The sequence below is a fragment of the Anolis carolinensis genome, chromosome 3 (genome assembly GCF_035594765.1).
Source record: "Anolis carolinensis isolate JA03-04 chromosome 3, rAnoCar3.1.pri, whole genome shotgun sequence".
Lineage (NCBI taxonomy): Eukaryota > Metazoa > Chordata > Lepidosauria > Squamata > Dactyloidae > Anolis > Anolis carolinensis.
Window position 1 is genome coordinate 107,811,790 of NC_085843.1, and position 25,877 is coordinate 107,837,666.

At 39.9% G+C, this 25,877-nt stretch overlaps 1 protein-coding gene across 1 annotated transcript in view; it reads left to right on the plus strand.

Annotated features, from left to right (window-relative positions):
• Positions 1-25,877, plus strand: part of zbed1 (zinc finger BED-type containing 1) — a 222,304-nt gene that overhangs the window by 66,164 nt on the left and 130,263 nt on the right. The window contains exons 3-4 of the mRNA XM_062975319.1: positions 9,773-9,880; positions 22,580-22,648. Of these exons, the coding sequence (XP_062831389.1) occupies positions 9,773-9,880; positions 22,580-22,648 (177 nt within the window). The remainder of the gene's footprint in view (positions 1-9,772; positions 9,881-22,579; positions 22,649-25,877) is intronic.

The window sequence follows — 25,877 nt, forward strand, 5'->3', positions numbered from 1 at the left end:
ATAATACAGATACATCTGTCTACCAAACCCACCCCCTTCTCCACCTGTGAATGACCACCCATGACTTCTGACACCATTTAATGTGAAACTAATATCTCATTAAAACCTACCCTTATCTTTATATTATAGCTTCCCCTTGCTGCTGTTTTAAAGTCTACCTTTGTCTTCCTTTCTAAATATTCAAATGCAAGCCTCCATTTTCTAACAAAGTCCTCATTATTTCTTCCTCTAATGCCATTGGACAGCTTGGCCAGATGCATCTTATATCATCTGAAGTCCTTGGTAGAATTCAGTGAATTAGACAGAGTGATTGTACAACAAATGCCTCAATTGCAACCCTCTCATTCAGAAAGACATAATATTTCATAGGACACTTCTTCAGTGGGAAAAATGTAATTCTAAGGAAAATTCCTACTGGAAATAAGTGTTTTTCAGTATTTTCCAATATTGTAAATGTATTTTCCCTGGATCTTTCTATCTCTGGTTCAGTTAGTAATTCAGTGTCCTTCCTAAGCAATCTTTTATGGTTGTATCATAGAATCATAGAGTTGGAAGAGACCTTGTGGGCCATCCAGTCCAATCCCCTGCCAAGAATCAGGAACATCATATGGTGGTCATCCAGCCTCTGTTTAAAAGCTTCCAAAGAAGGAGCCTTCACCACACACCTATTATAGTTTATTTCAGACTTCTATTCACTTTTTAATAAATGTCCACTTCCACATGAACTCAAATCTTGACTCATGTTTCATTTCTGCACACAGTGGGCTTAATTAGAATGCTTCTTCACTTGACTGTCCAGTATAAAAGTGAAATTATTGCCTTGCCTTTGAGGGTCAAGTACTCCCAGCAGTTTCCAATCATGTTATCAGCAGCTATCCAATATTATGTGATATATTTGATTCTTTTTCAAAAAGACAAAAATGTCTTGTTTTGAATTTCATTGGTAATCCTGCTGACTCTCAGGATGTGTTGTGTGCCGAGTACAAAGGATTTCTGAACCTTTTAATAAACCTTCTCTTGTTTCTCATTTCATAGCTTCTAGGCTGTGTCCCAGTAAACTCTGATTCAAAATAAGTCAAAATTTTCCATTTCAGACTTGATTAACTGAACAACAGGGGGTAAATATTCATTGGTGATAATTGGAATTCTAAGAGGATAAAAAGAACCAATGGGAGTTATGGTTAGAAAAAAAATACACAGTTGGTTACAGTATATTGAACTTCTTTCAATTGAACTTCTTTCAATGCTACTTTATTATTCTGTAACTAGGACAATATTAAAATTTGCAGCAGACATTTTTGTATGTTCTCTTCTAAAGTTCTGGGTTATTGGGTTCCTGAATTTTGCTGGATGACTGTAGGTAACTGTGAGAAGCTAGTAAGCTGCATTAGCCCCTCAGGAGATCTTGGAGGGCCACTCTCCCATTGCAAATCCTTGGCAAAACAAAACTCATAATGCATTTTGCCTCCAGTTACCCCCATTGCCTTCTAGGGGCAGGAGCATGGGGAATATTTTCAACATGTTCTTAAGCCTCCTGGGTCGTTTTAGAGGCCTTTTTAAAAATAACAGCATGTGAATGGAAGTAACCTTCTGTTACCTGAAGTGGTCAAATAACTCCTATATTCTCTAGAAGGCATTTTGGGGCAAAGTTTTGAATACTGGAGAAAGCCCGAGAGGCAACCAAAATGACCCTGGGGTCCACATACAGTATGTGGGTTGCATGTAGTCCGTCCTGCACTTTAATATGGTTTAGAAGCAATTTTATGTTGACAGTCTCCTACACTTGCATTGACACATCAGACAACACAGTCTGGCTTCTTTTACACCATAATCTTCACTCTAATGCAAAGGTTCTCAAATGTTTAAAGCCGTGGAGCCCTTTTTGAAGGAATAGTTTCTCATGGAGCTCCAAGAAGTTTTTGCAAACTTTTGGACACAGGGACCACGTTGCATTTTAAAATTTTACAGATGGGCCAAACCAGTGACAGATGGATGGAGAATGTTTGTATGAACTAATTGAAAAAACATGAACAAATTCATATATACACTGCACATACCTTATTTGTAGTGCAGAAGAATAATAATAGAATCATAGCATTGGAAGAGACCTCATGGGCCATCCAGTCCAGCCCCCTGCCGAGAAGCAGGAAATCGCATTCAAAGCACCCCCGACAGATGGCCATCCAGCTTTATTTTTATATCCTGCCTCCATCTCCACGGAGAGACTCGGGGCGGCTTACATGGAGAACACGCCCAATTCAACAACAATCAAAACCAACAATAGATTAAAACATAACTCGATAAAATCAATAACATTACAAAACACAATAACATAACATGAAACAACATCCTCAACCAACAGTCTATCCTGTAATGAGCACTGAAATATGGGGGGGGGGGAGTAGTGCAATATACTTCCAAAATAGGACTGGAGGACAAAATGAATAAGAATAATAAATTAGAACTGAAGGAACAATGTCAATTAAAGTGCAAGGACTGATGGTGGTTGTAGTTGGGGCCAAATTTCCTATGACTGTTTAATTGAAGTACAACGGAACATTCACGTTTTTAGATCTTTGCGGAATGTGGACAAGGTGGGTGTCAATCTGATCTCTCCAGGAAGAGAGTTCCAGAGCTGGGGGGCCACTACAGAAGGAAAAAAATACAGTATTTAAAATGAAGAATAATTTTTACCAACATAAACATAACTATATTTCAGTGAAAGATCCCAGGGGCCATCCAGCCTTTGCAATAATAATAATAATAATAATAATAATAATAATAATAATAATAATAATAATAATAATAGCAGCAGCAACCCCAGGGGCCACCTAGTAGAACCTATTTCTGCCATGCAGTAAAAGCACAAATCAAAGCACTCCCAACAGATGACCATCCAGCCTTTGAAATAATAATAATAATAATAATAATAATAATAATAATAATAATAATAATAATAATAATAATGTAATAGGAGCAAATCCAGGGGCCACCTAGTTCAACCTGTTTCTGCCATGCAGGAAAAGCAGTCTAAGTGGTGGGTGGGAGGCCATGTGCCGGCAGCAGGAGGCCCCGCCAGGGGGGAACAATGTAAAATATTACAATGGTAAGAGATGATGAAGGACCTTCACATTGAGAAATGGTCAATCTGCATGCATACTATATGCGCAGGATGCATACAAACCCCATCACACTGGTTTCTAACATCTCGAAATAGTGCCCCTTGACTCATCACATCACAGATGAGTTGCTCCTCCTAATCTGTTCAACCTCCCTGATGTCACTGACTTTTTTTTTAAAGAAATTATTTGGTAAATATTGTGCAGTTACATAGCCTGGAAGTCTCAAAGTAGCAATATGATAAGATTTTGGAAGGTCTTGTATCTGCACAGTACTAGGGATTCCCAAAATAGCACAAAATCAGTATTTTAAAATTTCAAAATAAATAAAAGTAAATCTTTAATTAGTAAATAGCCTTTCTGGAAATCTTTCCATGGCAACTATAGAAAGCGAAATGGCATCTGCTTTTGTCATGAAGAATTCCAGTGTCAGCAGAATTCACCCCTAAACATGCTCCCAAGGAGACGTCAGAGCAAATCTGATGGGATGCATATGGGGTATAAGATTACACAAAAGAAGCTGCACCTTTGAATCGACCTGAGGTAAAAAACATGATTTCAATTCTGTGTTCAATAACTTACTTTCTGAGCCCCTTATGCAGATGGTTTCCAACAGGTTGCTGATGAAAGGGGGCTAACGTGATGGGGCCTGTTGGCACTTGCATGCCAAGGGACTCAGAAATTGTGTAAAAGGCAATGTGATGGGGTTGTTAGATCCCAAGTGGTGTACATTTGAGTATTGGACGATGACTCTGGAGACTAGGTCTCAAATCCCTGCTTGGCCATGGAAACCCACAGTGATACTTTGGTTAAGCCACACACTCAGGTTTAGAGGAATGGAGAGGCAAACCCTTTCAACAAATCCCAGAAACCCCCATTAGGTTTGCCATAAGTTGGAAATCATTTGAAGGCAAACAACAACAACAACATGTTGTTTATAAAGTTAGATCAGAAAAGTATTGTAAAATAAATATTACACTGATTTCACAAGCATGAACCATCAGGCAACACATGACACTAGCACAACTCTCGTATAGCAAGAGACATAACAGTTTGACCTACAAGAAAAGGTCTTTTTATTCAGGTAAGATTTTGGTAGTTGAATGGCTGCAGAGATACAGACATGCTCAGAAAGTGGGTACTGTACTTTTTCATTGCTGTGCTTTTAAACCCACAACATCACAAAAATGCACAGACTTCTTAGGTATTTTTTTGACCACACAGGAATTCTGTGTTTCAGGGAGATACAAATATCCCATATTCCTACATGAAGCAGAACATTTTATTTGAAAAGCTGATACATTTCATTTTTTGCAAACTAAATTAAAAATATGTGCAATTTCTGTAACCTAAAAAAAGCTTGCTGTTATTTCCAATTGAAAACAATCAAACAAAACAGGGTTGTTGTATGTCTTTCGGGCTGTGTGGCCATGTTCCAGAAGCATTCTCTCCTGACGTTTCGCCCACATCTATGGCAGGCATCCTCAGAGGTTGTGAGGTATGGAGGTATTTTCTCCATACCTCACAACCTCTGAGGATGCCTGCCATAGATGTGGGCGAAACGTCAGGAGAGAATGCTTCTGGAACATGGCCACACAGCCCGAAAGACATACAACAACCCTGTGATCCCGGCCATGAAAGCCTTCGACAACAAATCAAACAAAACCTCCTAAGAAATTCAAAAATTAGGAAATGGCTATAAACCTTGAAGAGAAGCAACTCTTTCTTTCTTTCAAACCCTACATGGCGTTTGTTGACAATCAAGAACATGGTTAACCTTGGTGCATTTATTCAAAAACTTCAGATCGTTTGGGAATAACTAAGAAGGTAAAACCGGATTTAGAATTTAACTTGTTGGAATATGTACTCTTGAATTGCAGAAAGCCAACAATATTTGAGTTTGTCATTGTTCATCAATGTTGGAGAAATCAGGCTTCCCTAAGCATAGGAGGAATCTCTTTTGTGTTATGCTTGTTCTTTGTCACCCATATGTTAAAAATGTTGAGCGCCTCCTTGTTCCTCTGATTCTTTGTGTTGTTATCCATGCAACCGATTTCAACTATTGTTTCAGGGGAGAAGTGGCTGCTCTCATCTGACATTACAATAGCATCTCACAGCTGTTTCCCCATGACTTATTTCATCCTTGTCTACAAAGACTATTTTCTTTGTGTTGTATACACCTGCTTGTTTAGTGAGATCAGACTTTCCTTCTCACAAACATTTAGTACAATTTGCAATTAATGTGTTGTTTGGAATTTCTGGTGCATTAAAATGTGAACTATATTTATCTAATTAACTATTTTTTGTTTACTGGTTCATACAAAAAATTGAAAACATAATATTAAATATATTTGTAAAATCAGAAGCATTTGGTTTCCAATCTATATATATAAAAGAGTGATGGCATCAGGGCAGCGGACAAAACAACAAAACTACAGGTCCCCAACCTCGAAATTTGACAACACAACCCATCATTCACGGCTCTAGGTTGATACAACAAAAAGAAAAGAAAAATAAAGTCCTAATTACAGGGAGAGGAATAATTGTTTTTATCCAATTGCTGCCAGTTAGAAGGCTAAGCTCCACCCACTTGGTCTCCTAGCAACCTATTCAGCCCAGGGGACAGGCAGTTAGGCCTCACTTAGGCCTCTTCCACAGATTATCAGATTTTAACTGGATTATATGGCAGTGTAGACTCAAGGCCCTTCCACATAGCTATATAACCCATTTAGAATCTTATATTATCTGCTTTGAACTGGATTATCTTGACTCCACACTGCCATATAATCCACTTCAGTGGGCATACTGAACATAAAGACAACCATACAACAGACATTCAATACCACCGCTACCTCAACAATTTCTCACCACCACCACCAGACAACGCTACAGCAACGTGTGGCCAGGCACAGCTAGTCTATATATATATATAAAAGAGTGATGGCATCAGGGCAGCGGACAAAACAAAAAAACTACAGGCCCTCCAACCTCAAAATTTGACAACACAACCCATCATCCACGGCTCTAGGTTGATACAACAAAAAGAAAAGAAAAATAAAGTCCTAATTACAGGGAGAGGAATAATAGTTTTTTATCCAATTGCTGCTCGTTAGAAGGCTAAGCTACGCCCACTTGGTCTCCTAGCAACCTACTCAGCCCAGGGGACAGGCACAGTTAGGCCTCACTTAGGCCTCTTCCACAGATTATCAGATTTTAACTGGATTATATGGCAGTGTAGACTCAAGGCCCTTCCACACAGCTATTTAACCCATTTAGAATCTTATATTACCTGCTTTGAACTGGATTATCTTGACTCCACACTGCCATATAATCCACTTCAGTGTGCATTTTATCCACATGTGTAGAAGGGGCCTCATATAATCCAGTTCTAAACAGATAATATAAGATTATCAATATACAGTAGAGTCTCACTTATCTAACATAAACAGGCCAGCAGAACGTTGGATAAGTGAATATGTTGAATAATAAGAAGGGATTCAGGAAAAGCTGATTAAACATCAAATTAAGTCATCATTATACAAATTAAGCACCAAAACATCATGTTATACAACACATTTGACAGAAAAAGTAGTTCCATGCGCAGTAATGCTATGTTCTAATTACTATATTTACAAATTTACCACCAAAATATCACAACACTGACTACAAAAACATTGACTACTGAAAGGCAGACTGTGTTGGATAATCCAGAAGATTGGATAAGCGAATGTTGGATAACTGAGATTCTACTGTAATATGAAATAATTACTGTGGTAGAATAATACAGAACAATATAATCTCTAAAACCAGGACACAAAGAAAACAATCAGGGCCAGCTAACACTTACCAAGAAAGTATTCCCATCACCAAAGTCTGGCAAATCCTGTTTTCTGAGGGCCACAGACAGTAGAAGCACATAAATATCGCAAACAACACCACTCTAATAACAAGGGAATTCCAGACAGGAAACAATCAGGGCCAGCTAACACCGCCGAACAAAAGAATTCACTCAGGGAGGAAGCAGCTAGGCTTTAAAGCTGCAAGGCCATTACATGCTAATCATTTTGCCTAATTGCAGCATTCATACTTGCCTCCAACAGACAAAAAGAAACAATCAGAAATATTGTATATTCACAAGCTTTAGGAAATATTATCCCCTGATGGCGCAGCATGTTAAAGCGCTAAGCTGCTGAACTTCTGGACTGAAAGGTCGCAAGTTTGAATTGGGGGAGTGGAGAGAGCCCCCACTGTTAGTCCTAGCTTCTGCCAACCCTAAAGTTCAAAAACATGCAAATGAGAGTAGATGAATAGGTACTGCTCTGGCAGGAAGGTAACGGCGCTCCATGCAGTCATGCCACATGACCTTGGAGGAGTCTACGGACAACGCTGGCTCTTCGGCTTAGAAGTGGAGATGAGCACCAACCCCCAGAGTCAGACATGACTGGACTTAACGTCAGGGGAAAACCTTTACCCTTTACCTTAACTACCACCAATTCCTCAATACTTTATTTCCCATGCCACCATACTTCGCCACAGCAACGCGTGGCTGGGCACAGCTAGTTATTAATAAAATGTGATGGGTTGATTTTGTCTTCTAAATTATCTTGCTGTATCACATTGGTAAGATGGTGTTGCTTTATGATGTGAATCTAGTTCTTAGGTCTTGATGCAAGGACCCATTTATTTTTGGAAGCCCATGGAAATGACATAATCTCAATATTTTTCTTGTAACAAATTAAGCCACCAAAAGAGATTCTTGAGTTTAAAAATGGCCCTGAAATCTTTCTAAAGGTCTTTTTATTCAGGTGAAATTTTGGTAGTTGAATGGTTGCACGGATGTTCGTTTCAGACCTTTGCTATTACATCCACATTTTTCTCCAGAAACACCCACATTTTTTCCTCAATTCACTAAATTATGGTATGAGCTGAAATGAAGTGTCATGAAGCCTCAGGTTGGGAGACTAGCAACAGGATTTCAGATTTGAGCTTATACAAGTGCAATTAAATTCCTTATAGAAAGAAAATATTTAAATAAACAAGAATTATGCTCCCTTATTTAGGTATTTTAATGAGAAGTGGATTAGGGGGGAAACATACCAAAAAGACAAACAATAACTGCATTTATCTGCATGCCTATGTGTGTCAAAATGTGAATGGTTTCTAAGTGGGAATAAAATCTTAAAGGTTACTTAAATCACTAAACATTTCAAAAAGGCTTTCTTCAGTTTATATCTTCTTTTATCTTCTGCATGGACCTAAGGTATCTAATGATAAGTGGTTTTAAAAACAATAAATAAGTAATCATACAAAAACACTCATTTAAAATAATTTAAAGTATAGTAAGGGTGATCAAGTACTGAACCCACTATAAAAAGACACTTCTGTCACAACTTGTCAGGAGCCAAAGGCCTGTCTAAATATAAAAAGATCTTTGTCTGCCAGCAGAAAGAGAACAAGGAAGAAACCGGCTGAGACACTCCCCTCCCCTTTCTGGTGTGTGTGTGTCTTTGAGCATATTTCCACAACTTGGGAACAACTATACAGCATCCTTGTTAACCACTGGAGTTTGGTTCCAGGACCCCCTGTGGATACCAAAATCCATGAATGCACAATTCCCATTATTTACAGTGGAGTTGTAAAATGGTGCCTCATATATAGAATAGAAAATTCAGTTTTGCTTTGGGTATTTAAAAAAGTACCGTATTCTCAATCTGTTGATGCAAAATCTGTGGATACAGTGGGTCAATTGTACTGAGAAGGCTCTTTCCCAGGCATGGGTGAACTTCAGTGCTCCAGGTGTTTTGGACTCCAACTCCCACAATTCCTAACAGCCTGTTAGAAATTGAAATTAAAATCCAAAACACCTGGAGGGCTGAAGTTTGCCCATGCCTGTGCTTATCTGTATCATCATCAGCTATGCCTGTGGCCTTGATAGGGCTAATCTTAAAACTGGGCAAGCTCAAATAAAATATGAGCCCAAGCTGTATAGGGGTTTTGCGGGTCTTAATCATCACTTGAATTCTGTTTAATTCTTACTAAACATTAGTTTAAATGTTTTAATTCTTAAGAGTGGTTTTATTTCCTTTTCTCTATATATTTGTTTTGGTTTATAATACTTTTATCTGTCTTCTATCCAAGGAATAGGCGAAAAATCTATTTTGAAATTATTATTCTCAATACATATCTTTGATCCATCCAGTATTTCACTTAAATTTTGGTTTCACCCAGGTTTCTGGCCTTCACATATTGGGGCTTCTACGTGGGAAAATTATGTGGATGCTTTTCAGTCAGACCTCATGCCTGGTTTTGGTGCAGAAAATGGAAAATGTTCATTTGGTTAAGTACAGATAGCAGTAATTCTCTTTGATATATAAGGAAATCAACCATGTCATCTTTCTAGATGGACTCTTTTTGTTGGGGGAGAAATGAAGAAAATAATGATTTCTTAGATACTCAGGAAACATCACTAAAATTCCATTTTAAATGTAGGATAAATATTTTATTTTATGTGGTAACTGGTTACACTGATTTTCTCTTGGGAGTTTCTGTTGTGACCACTAGAAATGTGAAATTCAAAATCACTGTCATTAATTTTTCTTATATTGGCAAATGTGCATTTTAACTCTTAACCCGAATTACTTTTCTCTTTTCAGTTTTTCCTCTTCAGAATGGGAATGTTGCCATAGTAACTGGAGGCACTAAAGGAATTGGTTACCATACTGTGAAACATTTGGCAAGACTCGGCATGCACGTTATAATAGGTATTGTTGTTTTGTTTATGTAAATATTTATCAGCCGTTTGATTTAACTTAATTATACTGGTTACATTTGCATACATTATTAGTATTTTGAGCTTTGCAAGAGCCCTCAGAAGCAGGTTACATTGAACAGGAGGGACTTGCATCAGCCCACCCAGTGCAAGTAAAATACAGTTAAACCCAGCCCAATCAGTAGTGCCTTAAAGTCATAGCTCTTGACCAAGATTGAGAGAACTGTGACAGGAAAGAAGGGCTGCCCCTACATGCTAATGAATTCAATTTGCCAGGTGCAAGGTTTGTGCATAAACTACTTTAGCAAATAACAAAACAAAAAAAACCCCAACAACTGATCTGTATATAGTAGCGGCTGCTGCTCTTCTTCCTCTTTCCGCTTCTTCCTCTTCTGTAGTTGCTAATGCTTCATGTTCTTCATCTTGCTACTGGAATATTGAAAGTATATAATGGATGGAATGGACCTGACCTCTCTTATAAAACTGCCTTGTTTTCCCCATATGATTTTTGAATTTATGAAAAAATAATTGTTAAATATGTATGCTGACTGGAGGAGGCATTTCTGACCACAATCATGGAATGTAACACACAGTTTTTGCAAAATACATGCAGGTCTCTGTTTTTCATGAAAACAAGCATCTGACTAACATAAGGCTCCTAGTTACAAATAGGGGAGAGCCAATAGGAAGTGGGAGGAAATTTACCCCAAGGAAGGGAAATTCACTCCTGAAAGAGTTATCAAGGAAAAAAGGTGTCTCCACCAATCTTTATACCAATCCGTGTTATCAGAAGCCAAAATACAATTACTATAGGGACAGAAGGTGAGGCTGAATATTTCAAATAGGGAAACAGATCAGGGCTATAGCCAAGGGGGTGGGGGTTAGGGGTTCAATCCCTCCCCCTGAAATTTTTCAGGTTAAAAAACCCCCTGGTTTACTCATGAATTTTAACTGATTAACCAAATCCCCATGAGTGTTCACTGAAGTTTATCGATGGAGCCTGATTTCTAAATTATTTTGCGTTATGGAACTACTCTTCATGATTTGTTAAAAAAAGTTTAACCCCCCCCCCATTTTTTTTCTGGCTATGGCCCTGCAGTGGTTCCTAGCCTTTTTTTTTTTTTTAAATCAGGGGCCACTTTGGACAGGGACCACTCTCCAACATTAGTATCAAAAGGGTTATGAATCAGGTTTTGGTCAACTTTAAATTCCTTTTGGTTATTTGAGGTGCTGATTCAGAAAATTGCATTGAATAGACCACGCCAGGTCTAGTTTCTGATACAGAACATATGCCATCCTGTACTCACCATCTGCTCGCTCATAGAAAACCATATTTAATAATCTAGAGCTGATGTGATCTATCCAATGTAATTTTCTGAATCAGCACCACAAATAACCCCAGGAACAGGCCTAAAAATGAAGACACTCAAGGCACCCCCGTTTCCAGGTGCCACATGGAACGGCTCCGCTCAGGGGGAGGGAGGAGGAAGAGAAACAACAGTCAGGAGGCTTTTCAGAGATGCTTCAGTGTCATTCCTTCTTGCAAGCTGAATGGTTTCTTAAAATGTTGAGTTTCTCCCATAATTACCTACTGAGCTTGCCTGTTTAGTTTCCAGATGGAAACTATGCCTTTCCTAGTGCCTTCAGGCATGGGAATTAAGAACAAGACTGAAGAATTTGTATAGGGCACTTAGAGATGGCATCATCTCACTGGTCATTAGTTTCCGTGGAAGCTTGAGAATTATAAATAAAAATATCAAATCAGTGTTTGTCATTATGAATTAAACACTTGGCTGAGTCTTATGGTAGACCAGGTAATCAAATTTAAGTATTAATGTAAAATCCTTGTTGAAATGTCATTTGTTAGCAGCATCCCACGCTGAATTGTCATGTTAGCTCTTTAAATATGTCTGCTTAAAAAAAAGAAGAAGTGGGTGGGCTGACTTCACATCTGTTTTGATTAGTTTGTCAGGAATCAGAAAATTCTTCGTCTCAGTGACTTGGGTAAACAATTTTTTCTTTCTTCTTCTTCTTGGTAATATTAAACTTGGCAGGCTGTATCATCTTATAGAGAATACTTTGCTTTACATGTCTTCTAACTGTCCCAATATCATGGTTTTGTGCTGTGCCTGCATGTCAGAAGATAAAATATTGTTTTTGTTATCTTTCCCTTTATGTACCACAGCAGATAGAAGCAATTTGTCATTTCATCAGCATTGTAGTTGTTGCTAAATATTCTTGTCAAGGTTACATCTTAGAAATAATTGTATACATAAATTGCATGTGCTATATACAGGCAATCCCAGGTTATAAACAAGATAGGTTCTTTAGGTTTGTTCTTAAGTTGAATGTGCACATAAGTCAGAATAGGTACATTTTTAAGTGTAACTCCAGCCAAATTTTGTTTTAGTTTTAGATAGCCTAGGGAAGGGTTACATCCCTGTGGGGTTTGTTTTGCTGCCTGTGGCCCTGTTTAGAAGATTTCACCTCACTTTCTGTCCCTGTGATAATTGGATTTTGGCTTTTTGTGGAAACAAGGATTGGTATAAAGATTGGTGGAGACACTTTTTTCCATGATAACTCTTTCAGGAGTGAATTTCCCTTCTTTAAGCCTAACCCAAGCCGTGTGTGTACAGGATACAGTATATGGAAATGTTTGGAGTTTTTCCACACAGATAGCGGAGGGAGGAAACTTCTCCCTCCTGCAGGTGCTTGGACCCAGGGAAGTGTGAGGCATGCCGCTGCTTAGTAACATGACTGGCGCTTCTCTAAAGGCCCAAGCGCCAAGCGGAGGGAGAGGTTTTCTCCCTCCACCTGGCGCTAGGGCCCAGGGAAGCGCAAGGCATGCCACTGCTTAGCGACATGCCTTGCACTTCTCTAAAGGCCCAAGCGCTGAGCGAAGGGAGAAAACTTCTGATGCTCCTTCTCGTGAGAAGAGAGGAAGAGGCCAGAGGAAGCAGCAGCGCTTGTGGCCTACTTCCCTGGGCTGAACCCTTGTCCCTTGGGAAGCAGCCCACGAGCGCTGCTAGGCAGCAGTGCTTGTGGGCTCCTTCCAAGGGGTGAGGGCTCCTTTGGGAGGGGGAGGAGAAGGGGAGGGGGGCCGGCCTTTCGGATAATCCAGCGGATCGGTTAACCGGGGCTTGGTTTACTGAGGTTTTACTGTAGATGGATGGATGGATGGATTGAGTTAACAGATCATGTGTTGTCAAAGGCTTTCATGGCCGGAATATACCATGTTATAATCCTTTTTATGAAGACTTTAGAATTAAGTCATCAGGATTTCTTCAGTTAGTCTCAGTTTTTGCCAACCAGTTGGTATTTTGTTCTAGAGCTCATCTATGTGGCGGTATATCAGAATATTGAATTATCTATCAACTAGAGAACCTTATGATTATTCAGTTGGGGTTCCTTCGATCTTCTTCCTTGCTTGTGTACTGTCCTTATTATTGAAGTTTAAAAATATAAAATTAGGTCAGAACTTGTTAAATATAGTTCCAAATGCCCAAGAGCATGTTGAGTTTGAGTCTCTCCAAGAGGAGCACATGCACACTGTACTGCCATGAGATAAGATGTTTTTGGAATCTCCAAAGGCTCTTAAAAGCACAATATGCATGAGGGACCACTCTTTAAAAGAGCATCAAAAACCACTTGGTTTACCCAAGGTGTTGGCTACATCTAAAGTAGCCCTAAGTATCTGGGTATTAAATTTTGTGAACTCACACAGATGTAACATTCTGTACTATCTGTTTGTTTATCAGAAGGATTTTTAAAGCCTATCTTTTCAGCCAGAAAAGGCTCTGGGAGTCTCTTCCAGCATCTACTGTGCCAACTCAGTGAAAAGCAATAAAGGTTGAGTATCCCTTATCTGAAATGCTTGGAACAAGAAGTAGTTTGGAATATAGATTTTTTGGATTATGAAATACCGGTATTTGTATATATGCACATAATGAGATATCTTGGAGATCAGACTAAAGCCTAAAAATGAAATTCATTTATGTTTCATATATACCTTGTGTACATAGTCTGAAGGTGGTTGCATGTGATTTTGAAAATGCTTTTTGTGGATGAAACAAAATGTGTTTTCATTGAATAACTGGGAAGCAAAGGCATCAATCACTATTGTAGTCACTCACATGGATTATTTCTGATCCTGGAGTATTTCAGACTTTAGGGATCAGAAGTTGTAGTTAATGGGCTTTTATGTTCCTTTCGCTCTCCTTGCTGGTCAGAGTACTTAAAAGCTTGCAAACTACTATCCTAAAACCATGTTTTACAAAGGCATTTTGTGGAGGTAAATATTAACAGCACTCCATCTGTGCAGACAAAGTGTACATAATAATTCAAGAATGCAGTATGATTAAGAAGAAAATTCTGACAAGAAGAGAAAGAACAGGGAACGTCTGAATTTATGGTTCATTCTAATCTCTTAACCATGGTCAAGAGATTAGGTGTGTTGTTTAGTCTTTCTTAACCATGGCTAAGAGGGATGTAGCATCATTTCTATGTAACAGTTGTGAAAGTGCAATTCCACAATCTGATCACACAAGAAAGGAAGTAGCAGAACTCTTCCCTCCAAGCCAAAATAGTCATGCTTTGGAAACAGTCACATTTGTCCCTTCTTTTGAAGTGTGTTGACTGGTGGATATTTGAGATGAAATCTCTTTTTAGAGATTCTCCCCCTGCTTCTGTCATAAAAGGCACTGCTGAACTAACATAGATATATACATTGTGGAGGGTATATTTAGATATATAGAGAGAAACAATATACTGTAGATATACAATGCAGATATATTATTGAGATATTTAGATATACAGTACCAGTATTATTTCTTAAAAACTGAGCTCATATGGAAATGTTTGGAAATTTTCCAAATAAACAAAAATGCAATAAATTAGCTGGATGAAATTAATATTATTGGGAACAAGATGGTGAATCTTTAATGGCCATTCTCTGACAGAAGGGGGAGAGATGAAAGTATTGCAGGGATTTTCATACAGGTTTCTCTCCTTCTCTTCTCCCTCCATCCTGTATAGCCATATCTAGGAGTAGTATGACAGATGAGACATTAATTCCCCGCTGTAGAAAATCACTTGGGCTAAAAAAGTGAAGAGATTTGCTCTCATGCTTATAGCTTTTTTAAAGAAAACTCCATGGATATGTCAGTTTGACTGGAGGGTTTGTTCGTTGACACTGCATCTATTTCTAGAGATTAGGATCAAACTGGATGTTTGTGCTTTGTAACCCCAGATGATTTCTATGGGAAACTTAAATATCCTCTTCCTCTATTTTTTCAGGGCCAAAGCAAAAGGAGATCAGCCTGTCAGTGCACATGCAACTGAAAAGCTGATCTAATAGATGCATGGCTGACTGCAGACCAATGTTCACTGCAGGAGATTGTTGCTTTTTTATTTTTTGGTCCATGTTCTTTTATAAATCTTATGACGTTGCCCATCTGAAATATTTACATAAGATTTTAATTGGGTTTGAGCAGAAAATAAAAAACCAAAAAAACCCTATCACAAATGTTTGTTCTCATGGGTTTATTCTGATACTGTTGCTCATTTTCAAAGAGATTTTAACTCTATAGCTGGACAAGGAATTATTGTTATAATTGTGAACCAGGGAGATTGATGCTAGAAACTGGTTTGGGAAATGATCCAGACTTTGTATCTTTGGTGCAAGAGTCAGACCACACCCACACTGACAATTCAATGCAGTTTGAAGCTAGCTTCATACTGCGGCGGCCAGACAACAAACTCCCGCAAAAGTGTGCAAAAGAAAACCCTTAATGTGCATCACTGCTCTGTGGTTTGTGTAACCACCATCTGGACCTTAATCTAGTTCCAGAATTTCCTATGTAATAATCTGCACAGCAAAACCACTTTCTTCAATACCAGTTTGAAACAGTATTAAATTAACAATGTACATGGGGCCTCAGTTTCATCCTTTAGTATGAAGGAGATTTGGACTTGTTGGGTATGTGTTTGCATATGCTTTTCAACTTGCCTAAGTTGAAAATGCTTCTCCTGCTCTGACCGGCTGACATTTGCTACAAGTAGGTCATGATGAACTGATATCACCCTATGCTCTGAATCACCCATGATGCAACCGTGGGCATTGAGAACATATTCCACTTAGCAGCTATTATTTCTAGTGGAATGGTTCATTTTATGGCGTCTTGATGCTTTAATTGAATTTTTCTTTCCCCCCAAATGATGGGAGAAACTTGTGGCTTATGCACTGAGTGAAATGTACTAACACATTATGACTTCTTCGGCTTACTTCCATTTCAGTCTTGTATAATTGTCATTGTATAGTATGTTTCAAGTCTATTTCATTCTCCCACACCATTTTTGGGCATATTTATATAATGTACTAGCTGTGCCCGGCCACGCGTTGCTGTGACAAAGTATGGTGGTATGGGAAATAAAGTATTGAGGAATTGGTGGTAGTTAAGGTAAAGGGTAAACGTTTTCCCCTGACATTAAGTCCAGTCATGTCTGACTCGGGGTTGGTGCTCATCTCCATTTCTAAGCCGAAGAGCCGGCATTGTCCATAGACTCCTCCAAGGTCATGTGGGATGACTGCATGGAGCGGCGTTACCTTCCCGCCAGAGCAGTACCTATTGATGCACTCACATTTGCATGTTTTCGAACTTCTGGGTTGGCAGAAGCTGGAGCTAACATTGAGGGCTCACTCTGGTCCCCCAATTCAAACCTGCAGCCTTTCGGTCCAGAAGTTCAGCAGCTCAACGCTTTAACACGCTGCGCCATCAGGGGATATTATTTCCTAAAGGTTGTGAATATACAATATTTCTGATTGTGTGTGTGTGTGTTTTTTTTTTTTGGTCTGTTGGAGGCAAGTATGAATGCTGCAATTAGGGAAAATAATTAGGTTGTAATGGCCTTGCAGCTTTAAAGCCTGGCTGTTTCCTCCCTGAGTGAATTTTTTGTTGGGAGGTGTTAGCTGGCCCTGATTGTTTCCTGTCTGGAATTCCCTTGTTTTCAGAGTGGTGTTTGTTGCGATATTTTATGTGCTTCTACTGTCTGTGGCCCTGAGAAAACAGAGGATTTGCCAGACTTTGATGATGGGAATACTTTGTTGGGAGGTGTTAGCTGGCCCTGATTGTTTCCTGTGTGGAATTCCCGTTTTCAGAGTGTTGTTCTTTATTTAGTGTTCTGATTTTAGAGATTGTATTGTTCTGTTTTATTATACCACATTAATTTTTATATATTCTGATTTTAGTGTTTTTGAATACTTGGAGCCAGATTGTATTCATTTTCACGGTTGACCGCAACATAATAATAATAATAATAATAATAATAATAATAATCATGATAGTAATAATAATGACTTTGGTAATACACAGTGCTTCACTCCCTTCTCAGCTTCCTTTCTGGAAGAATTCTTTCTTGGGAGGTGTTAGCTGGCCCTGATTGTTTCCTTTGTGGAATTTCCAATTTCCCTGCTTTCAGACTGTTGGTCTTTATTTACTGTCCTGGTTTTAGAGATTATATTGTTCTGCATTATTCTATCCCAGTAATTATTTCATATTAAAGTAGAATCTCACTTATCCAACATTTGCTTATACAATGTTCTGGATTATCCAACGCAGTCTGCCTTTTCATAAGCAATGTTTTGTAGTCAGTGTTTTAAATTTATTGCGATATTTTAGTGGTAAATTTGTAAATACAGTACAGTAGAGTCTCACTTATCCAACATAAACGGGCCAGCAGAATGTTGGATAAGCGAATATGTTGGAAAATAAGGAGGCATTAAGGAAAAGACTATTAAACATCAAAGTAGGTTATGATATTACAAATGAAGCACCAAAACATCATGTTAGACAACAAATTTGGCATAAAAAGTAGTTCAATACGCAGTAATGCTATGTAGTAATTACTGTATTTATGAATTTAGCACCAAAATATCACGATATATTGAAATCATTGACTACAAAAATGTGTTGGATAATCCAGAACATTGGATAAGCAAGTGTTGGATAAGTGGGACTCTACTGTAATTACTACATAGCATTACTGCGCATGGAACTACTTTTTCTGTCAAATTTGTTGTATAATATGATGTTTTGGTGCTTAATTTGTATAACAATTACAGTAGAGTCTCACTTATCCAAGCTAAACGGGCCGGCAGAAGCTTGGATAAGCGAATATCTTGGATAATAAGGAGGGATTAATGAAAAGCCTATTAAACATCAAATTAGGTTATGATTTTACAAATTAAGCACCAAAACATCATGTAATACAACAAATTGGACAGAAAAAGTAGTTCAATACGCAGTAATGTTATGTTGTAATGACTGTATTTACGAATTTAGCACCAAAATATCACGATATATTGAAAACATTGACTACAAAAATGGCTTGGATAATCCAGAAGCTTGGATAAGCGAGGCTTGGATAAGTGAGACTCTACTGTACCTAATTTGATGTTTAATCGGCTTTTCCGGAATCCCTTCTTATTATCCAACATATTCACTTATCCTGCCGGCCTGTTTATGTTGGATAAGTGAGACTCTACTGCAGGGGTCCCCAAACCTTTTAAGCAGAGGGCCGGTCCACAATCTTTCAGACTGTTGAGGGGCCAAATTATCATTTGGAGAAAAAAAAAACCAAATTCCTATGCATATTGCACATGTCTTATTTGTAGTGCAACAACAACAACAACAACGAAAGAACAATACAATATTTAAAAATGAAAACAATTTTAACCAACATAAACCTATTAGGATTTCAATGGAGAGTGTGGGCCTGCTACTGGCCAATGAGATAGTCAAGTTAATTAGGATTGTTGTTGTTGTGTGCCTTCAAGTCATGTCAGACTTTAGCCGAGCCTAAGTCTAAAATTAATTATTTATTTACTGCATTTATTTACTACATTTATATCCCACCCTTCTCACCCTGAAGGGGACTCAGAGCAGCTGTATGTACATACAATATATTATATTATTAGCATAACACAATATTAGCATTATATATTACTATATTGAACTATACTATTATATAATATGTAATATATAACATATAATTAATATTATTATATGGTATTACTATTATATTGTATAACATAAGATTATTATCAATATTATATGTATATACTGTTATGGTTGAGCCTTATGGCTCCAATACTGGGAGACGTGGTCGTAAGACTCCTCGAGAGTCAGACTCTCTTGAGGAGCGAGAGAGGAAACGGCTGCGGGACTTATTTGCAGAACCAACTGACGAAGACTCCTTTGAGGGTTTTACCGAGGGAATGGAGGAAGAGGTGGTTAGCTCAGAGGAGGATGACATGGAATGGACTCGTGTGAGGGAGGATTTGGGTGTTCCTGGTAATGATAGCATGGGAAGCGACTGGCGGGTTGCAGGATCGGACCCGTGGACGAGTTGGAGGGATGGAACGGGATCCACAGCTGGGGATGCTGTGGGGCGTAGTCAAAGATGTTTTAGCTCTGATGAGGATGATGATGATGAGGCACCTGGAATTAGGGTAACAGCTGATAGTGATGAGGAGTTGTAAACTGGCATAAAATGGGGTCTTGAATCCAGGGCTAATTGCGTTGGGCAAGGTAATCTGGACGAACGCTTGGGCTCTTGTTGGGAATTTCCTGAAGACGGGTGTGTTTCGTTTGCTGAATACGTAAGTTACCAAGGACACTGGGCATAGACGGCGGGAGGAACTGTGTGGGCTTTTGTTGTGCAACCTGTGTTTAATCTTATTAGCTTGGACCTCCGTCGTCTTCTTGACGGACATTAATTGCCTATTCTGGATTGACGTTGGACTGACTGACTGACTACGACCTCGGACTACCCTTTCTGTGGCTTTCGGTGGAATTGGTGAACCGAAGACATCTGTACCTGGCTTTCGACCTCGGACCGGACTGGGACCCTGCTGACCGTGGCTACCCTGATTGAAGCGCCTGGATCCGGATTCTGTTTGTTGCACGGAAGAGTAACAACCTTAGTTACTCATTGGCAGCTTTCGAAGTAGCAGAGAGGAATCTGCTGCCAGCTTTTTATGTTTCTTTGAATCTTTGTTTATCAGCTTTTGTTTGTTCTAATTACCTGGCTGAAGTAAGCATTTTCTGTTTAACCTGGATTAAACTCCTGTTTAATCCTGTTTATCTTTTGTACCGCTTTTAGTATCAGCGGAGTCTTTTTTGTGTATTTTTACACTGAAGGCAAGTGTTTGCCTAGTCCTTTGTTTCATACGGGCACTTTTTTAGTTCTGTAACTTTAATAAACTGTGTTGAACTTTATCTGGTGGCGTTCTGTCCTTGACATATACAATATATTATATTATTAAAACTGATATAAAAATATTATATTATAAAACTGAGGGCAGGGGCCAGGTAAATGACCTTGGAGGGCCACATCCGGCCCCCGGGCCTTAGTTTGGAGACCCCTGCTCTACTGTATATTGATAATCTTATATTATCTGCTTAGAACTGGATTATATGAGTCCCCTTCTTCACAGCTGTATAAAATGCACACTGAAGTGGATTATATGGTAGTGTGGACTCAAGATAATCCAGTGCAAAGCAGATAATATAAGATTATAAATGGATTATATAGCTGTGTGGAAGGGCCTTGAGTTTACACTGCCATATAATCCAGTGCAAATTAGATAATCTGTGGAAGAGGCCTGAGGCCTAAGCCTGCCTGTCCCCTGGGCTGAGTTGGTTGCTAGAAGTGGGCAGAGATTAGTCCTCTAACTGGCAGCAATTGGATAAAAACAATTATTCCTTTCCCTCTAATTAGGACTTTATTTTTCTTTTCTTTTTGTTATATCAACCTAGAGGCGTGGATGATGGGTTGTGTTGTCAAATTTCGAGGTTGGGGGGCCTGTAGTTTTGTTGTTTTGTTGGTCGCCGTGATGCCATCACTCATTTATATATATATAGATTGTAGGGATGAGCATACATAAGGTACATAATGCAAAAGAGAAACTGAAAAGTGGAAACTAACTGGAATTCTTTTGAATTGACATAGAAGCGTACTGACTGACATGTTTCAGATGTTAATGTATCATAACTCAGATATCATATGCCAGTTTTAAAAATAAGAGCTTGAAACAAATCACACTTATATGAGGACTGGGCAATATTTGGCTTTCTAGATGTTGCTGTCCAATTGACCCTAGCCAACAAGGATAGTAGTGAAAAATAATGGCAGTTATAGTTCAGTCATATCTAGAGGGCCACAACTTGCACACTACTGATTTACATTATCACTGAAATGTCAATTTAGCATTGCCTGAACAGAATTTGTATAGCCTAATAAGCTCCAAAAATGCCATTTTTTTCTTGAATTTTATGAACTTTTCTAAAAGTATGAAGTTAGGTTTTTAGGTAATCTGTTATAACACTTGTGGTGTTCCTTACTGTTCCCAACATGAAAACACTCATGGAGATCAAACACATGTTTGAATTTGAACAAGATACAGACACTCAGACAGTCCCTGAGTTATAATCATCCAACTTACATACCATTCATAGTTATGAACAGGGGCCAGACAACAGGAAGTGAGAGAAATCTACCCCTAGAGGTAAAGGTAAAGGTTTTCCCCTGACGTTAAGTCCAGTCGTGACCGACTCTGGGGGTTGGTGCTCACCTCCATTTCTAAGCCAAAGAGCCGGCGTTGTCCGTAGACACCTCCAAGGTCATGTGGCCACCATGACTGCAATGAGTGCTGTTACCGTCCCACCGGAGTGGTACCTATTGATCTACTCACATTTGCATGTTTTCGAACTGCCAGGTTGGCAGGAGCTGGGGCTAACAGCAGGCGCTCATTCCGCTCCCGGGATTTGAACCTGGAACCTTTTGGTCCGCAAGTTCAGCAGCTCAGTGCTTTAACGCACTGTGCCACCAGGGGCCCCCAGTTAGGGTTACCTAACAGTTAATCTACCCCTAGGAAGGGAAAATATCCTGAGGAAAAGGGGTCTCCACTGAAGCATTATCACTAATCCTTGTTTCCACAAAAGTCAAATTTTTCAAAGTCCAGTTATCACAGGGACAGGAAGTGAGGTGAAATCTTTTAAACAGTGGCAGACAGCAAAACAAACACCATAGGCGAGCTTACCCATCCCTATGCTATCCAAGCTAAAAAATATATTAGCTGGAGTTACACTTAAAATATGTACCAATTCCAATGTACATACAAATTCTACTGAAGAACAAACCTACAGAACCTATTTTGTTCATAGCTTGGGGACTGCCTGTAATTATGTCATAGATTTTCAGTCTGGAATCTCAGTATTTACAAAAGCTGCTGTATTTTATATTTTTCCTCTTGATATAGGGCAGTGGTTCTCAACCTGTGCGTCCCCAGGTGTTTTGGCCTACAACTTCCAGAAACTCCAGCCAGTTTACCAGTTGTCAGGATTTCTGGGATTTGAAGGCAAAAACATCTGGAGACCCACAGGTTGAGAACCACTGTGCTAAATAGTCAAGAATGAAATTAGAGGCCTAGTTTTCACTCAATGAAACATACTTTTTAAAAACTTTTGTTAACATTTTCCCACCATCAATTCTGCTTCCTTTCTTAAACATTTATCATAAGACTCAGCTGCTTTTTTATAGAAAAAATATTGTGTTATATGTTTGTGCCTTGATAGAGTGACAATTATTCATATTTTAACAACTTTTCTTTGCTGTTTTATTTTTATATCAGCTGGTAATAAGAAAGATGACGGCCGTGAAACTGCTATGAAAATAAAAGAAGAAATCTTGAATGCAAAAGGTATTTCTACATGCTTTTTTCCTGTTAATGACAAATCAAACACTGTCAGTTACGGTGTTTTCCCTTGAGCATGTCTATATTTTTCAGTTCAGTTTAGCTTCTTGCAAGTCTACTCCACACACACATTTTTCAAATCAGTACAATCATTTTAGAGGTGGCTTTGGATTTGTACCTCTGATCTTAGGTCGCAGGACTGGTGAAATTCCTCTCTGAGACACTTTAGAAGAGTCTTTGTTAGGAAAAACAAACAGTACGGGTATAATCATACAACATAATTACTATAATTTATTGCTTCCATTCACTCCTCATAAAAATATTCTTATAGAAAATTGGAGAGGGGAAGAAACAAGCTATCTATCATATGGTAAATTTGTTACAGCCCCTTAACTATCATGTATGATAGTAGGATATGATATGATAGTAGGAAGGATATTGGAGGCAAAGTTGAAATATTTTGGCCACATCATGAGAAGACAGGAAAATTTGGAAAAGATCATGATGCTGGGGAAAATGGAAGGAAAAAGGAAGAGAGTTACTGGCATGAACTTGAAGGAACTGGGGGCGGCGACGGACGACAGGGAGCTCTAGCGCAGACTGGTCCATGAGGTCACGAAGAGTCGGAAACAACTGACCGAATAAAGAAGAAGAAGAAGATAGTAGTTAAGAGTCTGAATTCCACATCAAAATGAAAGTTAGTTTCCTGTTGTATGGTAACAATTACTGTTGTTTGTCATGGCACAAGGCTGGTAGAAAAAGTGCTCAAGAGCAGTGCTTCTCAGGCTGCTTGATGTGGGGCAGAAGCCATAATCCCACCCCCCAGCATGCTAGGGATCATCATTTATATTTCTGCTCATTGGGGACAGTAGTTTCTTTCTTTCTTGGAGATGTTGTCGACCGCGTTTCTGGGGGATCGGGCCCCTTAAGGAGAGAGCCGATCCGGTCCTGAGAGAACGGACCTTGGCGGAGCCAATAGGAGAATATGAGCCGCAATACAACCTGGAGCCGAAATGAAGAAGGTCCGCCAAAGTTGAAGGAAAATCCGCCAAGGAGTCTTTATTGAGCGATTCAGCTGAAAAGGACACTAGTAGCGATCATTCAGTCTACTAGCGTATCATATATTCAAAATAAAGCCATATTTATACAATGTTTCGGTCTGACAGCCCCTTGAATTTCCCGCCCCGCTCCCCCGCCCATCTGATCGCGGATAGGCTAGAAGGTTGAACGAGGCGGGCTTTCGTTTCCCGCCTTGCTCTGCTGGCCCAATGGGGAGCCGCTTTTTGTCCCCACTCGGGCCATTCAGAGAGGAGAAGGCGGGAGCTATTGAAACAATGAAGTGACTGAGCAGGAAGGATCGGATTAGTCCTTGCCCGGCCGAATTCTAAAGGGATTAATGACAGTCATCAGGGGTTCCTGTCATGTACACTGATTTCAGATATGCCTTGAGGTGTCAGGGGGGGGGGAAGTAAGGATGGGTGGCAATGGGCTCAGCAGGGCGTCTTCCTGAGACGTCCTGGTTTTCCCTTTGGAGGAGATATGACAATGTTTGCCTTGAGGGCGAATCACCTTTTTTTCGGCGACTCAAGCCCTATATTGTCCATGCAATCTGATTCTGATTAGGTTATGCGGCAGCGGATTAACCTTTTGTTTTGGGGAAGGTAAACCTGGGTCATAGGAGCTGGGGTTCATGTTGGGGTCAAAATATTTCCCATTTGATTTCATGATTTGACAATTATATGAAATAAAATGAAAAATAAAATAAAGTTGGAGCGTAAACCCAGCTGGGAAAAACACATATTTTCCGGGGATCCCAAAGAGTACAAATACATATAGGCAGATAGATAGATTTCAAGGAAGTAAGGGAGAATCCATAGAGGTGGGTTACATTGCATAAAGGGGAATCATGGATGATATAAACAATTGAAAACATTTGATAAGAACGAGGTTTACAACATCTGGGGAACCCAATATGGAAAGTCATAAAAGTGGAGTTTTAGCAGCATGATTTTACAATTCATGAAGTTGTTATCTCTTGCCTCAGAGTGCAGGGATAATCCACAGTAAACTCCAGTAAAAAGTCTCAATCACCTTCTACTATAACTATATGGAATATAGAACATAAAGTCTTGATTTTTGAACTATCTTTTACAAAGTCCTGGGGGGGGGGGGGAGGGTGGTCACCTCGATCACATTTTCCCCCCTTCGGGGCTTGGAAATGGCTATGAACATTTCCCAAAGCCCCGACATTTCACTGCATGCAGGGTCTCTGCCTTGGTAGATCAGATTGTGACTTTTGTTGGAGGGCAGGAGCTTGAAGAGGTGAAAGCTGAGGTTCAGTCAGTGGTGGGTGATCCCATGGTGTTGAAGCAGATGTCCCTTGGTCTGGAGTCATGGGAAATGGAGCATGAAGGTGGAGGTGGTGAGAGTTGGGGATGATGGAGGCTGTGATGCAGTACTCCCATTTGGCTGCCTTTTCTTGGCTGCAGCTTGGGCCCCCCTTTGTAGTTGGCAGCTGGGGGCAACTGGGCACAGCTTCTGCGCCTCACAGCACGGCGCCTCCTGGTGACTGCAGGCAGGTCCAGCACTCCAACAGAGGAGACGGAAAGGAGAGAGTGCCTAGGGAAACTAAGGACAGATTATAAGCCCCCCCCTCCCTCCCGTGGTGGGGTTAGTCAGGGAAGTCACTCATACCTTGTGAGGGCTCCAGCAGTCCTGGGGTCCTTCTTTGGCACAGCTCTGGTGAGGGCGGAACATCCTTCCCTCATGGTGGTCACTGGTAGAGTCCTGTTCACTTCTTCTGGGACATCTTCTGCCATGGCGGCCAATTCTGTCCCCTGGTGATGTCATGAGGGCCTCCTTGGCAGCGTCAAAGGCAGACCTGCACTCAGTAGCCCCTTGCCAGGGCAGAACCAGGCCAGCTGGAGGGCACCATACGGTGGTCTGGCCATAAAAGCCTGCCATGTGCAAGAATCCTTTCAGCAGTGTCTTAGTCTCTAGCCCCTGAGCCAGGCAGATGGGGCTGCTTCCCCCGTGGGGGTCTCAGATCAGCCACAGGTGGGGCTGTCTCTTCTGGGTGACTGGGGGTCCGGGCTTACCCTCACAGGACCATCTCCAATGGCCTCTGGGTTCTAGCTGCTGCATGAAATCCACAGCGCACTCCGAGAGCCCTTACCCAGGTCTTAGAACTGTTCATGGTGGCAGGTATGGATTATGGGTCTTGCAGTCTGGTCTG